Source organism: Pteropus vampyrus, unplaced genomic scaffold, assembly GCF_000151845.1.
Source record: "Pteropus vampyrus isolate Shadow unplaced genomic scaffold, Pvam_2.0 Scaffold19, whole genome shotgun sequence".
NCBI classification, from domain to species: Eukaryota; Metazoa; Chordata; class Mammalia; order Chiroptera; family Pteropodidae; genus Pteropus; species Pteropus vampyrus.
Window position 1 is genome coordinate 17132364 of NW_011888800.1, and position 1206 is coordinate 17133569.

General features: G+C 39.1%; 1 protein-coding gene across 1 annotated transcript in view; it reads left to right on the plus strand.

The window, feature by feature from the left end:
* Positions 1 to 931, plus strand: part of LOC105288825 (protein unc-13 homolog C) — a gene marked incomplete at its 3' end in the record, with an annotated part of 460652 nt that extends 459721 nt beyond the window's left edge. Inside the window, exon 29 of the mRNA XM_023527723.1 lies at positions 817 to 931. Within this exon, the coding sequence (XP_023383491.1) occupies positions 817 to 931 (115 nt within the window). The remainder of the gene's footprint in view (positions 1 to 816) is intronic.
* Positions 932 to 1206: the final 275 nt, after the last annotated feature.

Below are 1206 nucleotides of genomic sequence, written 5' to 3' on the forward strand. Positions count from 1 at the left end.
AGAGGAGTGGACAACCTCTATGAACTCAAGAGATCAGGAAAAGCCAAAGGAGTGATGGGATGGAAGGGAGTTCACAGGCTGGATAGGAGAGACAAGTTTTTCTTAGAGGAAATCTCATGACTTAACCATAATCAGGTAAAAAGGATTTCACCATGGAAAGGGACATGGCCGGACGGCTAGGAGTCAGTAACTAGACCATTCTATTGACCAAACTAGATTTAATTGGAGGTTTTCATAGTAAAAAAATGTAAAACGAGGTTACAGGAAATGTTAGGGTTGAAAGTACAGATGTCCTTTTGCACTCTCAGTGGATTCTTTAAAAGAAGAGCCATTTATAATTTTGAAAATACATGGCATGCTAAAAGTGACATTTTAGCAATTGGAATTTTATGAGTATGGGCAAATTGGATTGAATAATTCAAAATCGCAGTCACAGAGATCAGTTACAGTTACTTAATGCATAAGATGATGAGGGGGTGGCCTTAGGAGTAGAAAGTGAAAGATGGAGATGAGTGACACAAGAAAGGCGGAGTCACTGGAATTTGGCAACTGAAATTAGAGTAAGAGTAAGGGAGGAGCCCAGGGTGCTTCAAGGTTTTAGCCAAGTGGTTGGGAAAGCATGGTTCCACTGAGGAAAATGGCAAATAAGGCAAGAGGGTAATTTTTTTATTGCCACCTTGGAGTTAGATATGGTGGCAGAAACATGGAAATAAATATGCAGTAAACTGCAGGAGACAGGGCTTGTGCTCAGGAAACAAAGCAGGGCTAGAGTCTGGAGAGTTATTCTACCAATTAAGTATATTTTCTTAGAAGTAGGAAGAACTTTACGACGTTGTTTCAGATAGAGTAACTCGTTTCATCTTTACCACGCCACCGTCAGACACCGTGGATATTTCTGTTCCCATTCTACAAATGAATGAACTGGCGTTCGGTGAGGTTAAATAATCTATGCAAAAATTGCATTGCACAGAAGAAGGATGAAGAATCACATTTTTCCTAGCACATTTTAAAGTAAAGGGCAGAGTCAAAAAGGTGAAGAGGATTCTAAAATCTCAGAATTGGGAACATAATCCAACATCTTCCCTCCTCGGCTCATACAGAGACACCAGTGTTGTTAGCTCGTTGATCCCACTTCTGTCCTTTGAAATTACTATAAAATAATTTTATTTTTTTCTATATGATAGTCATTCAGACATCAAAGAAAAC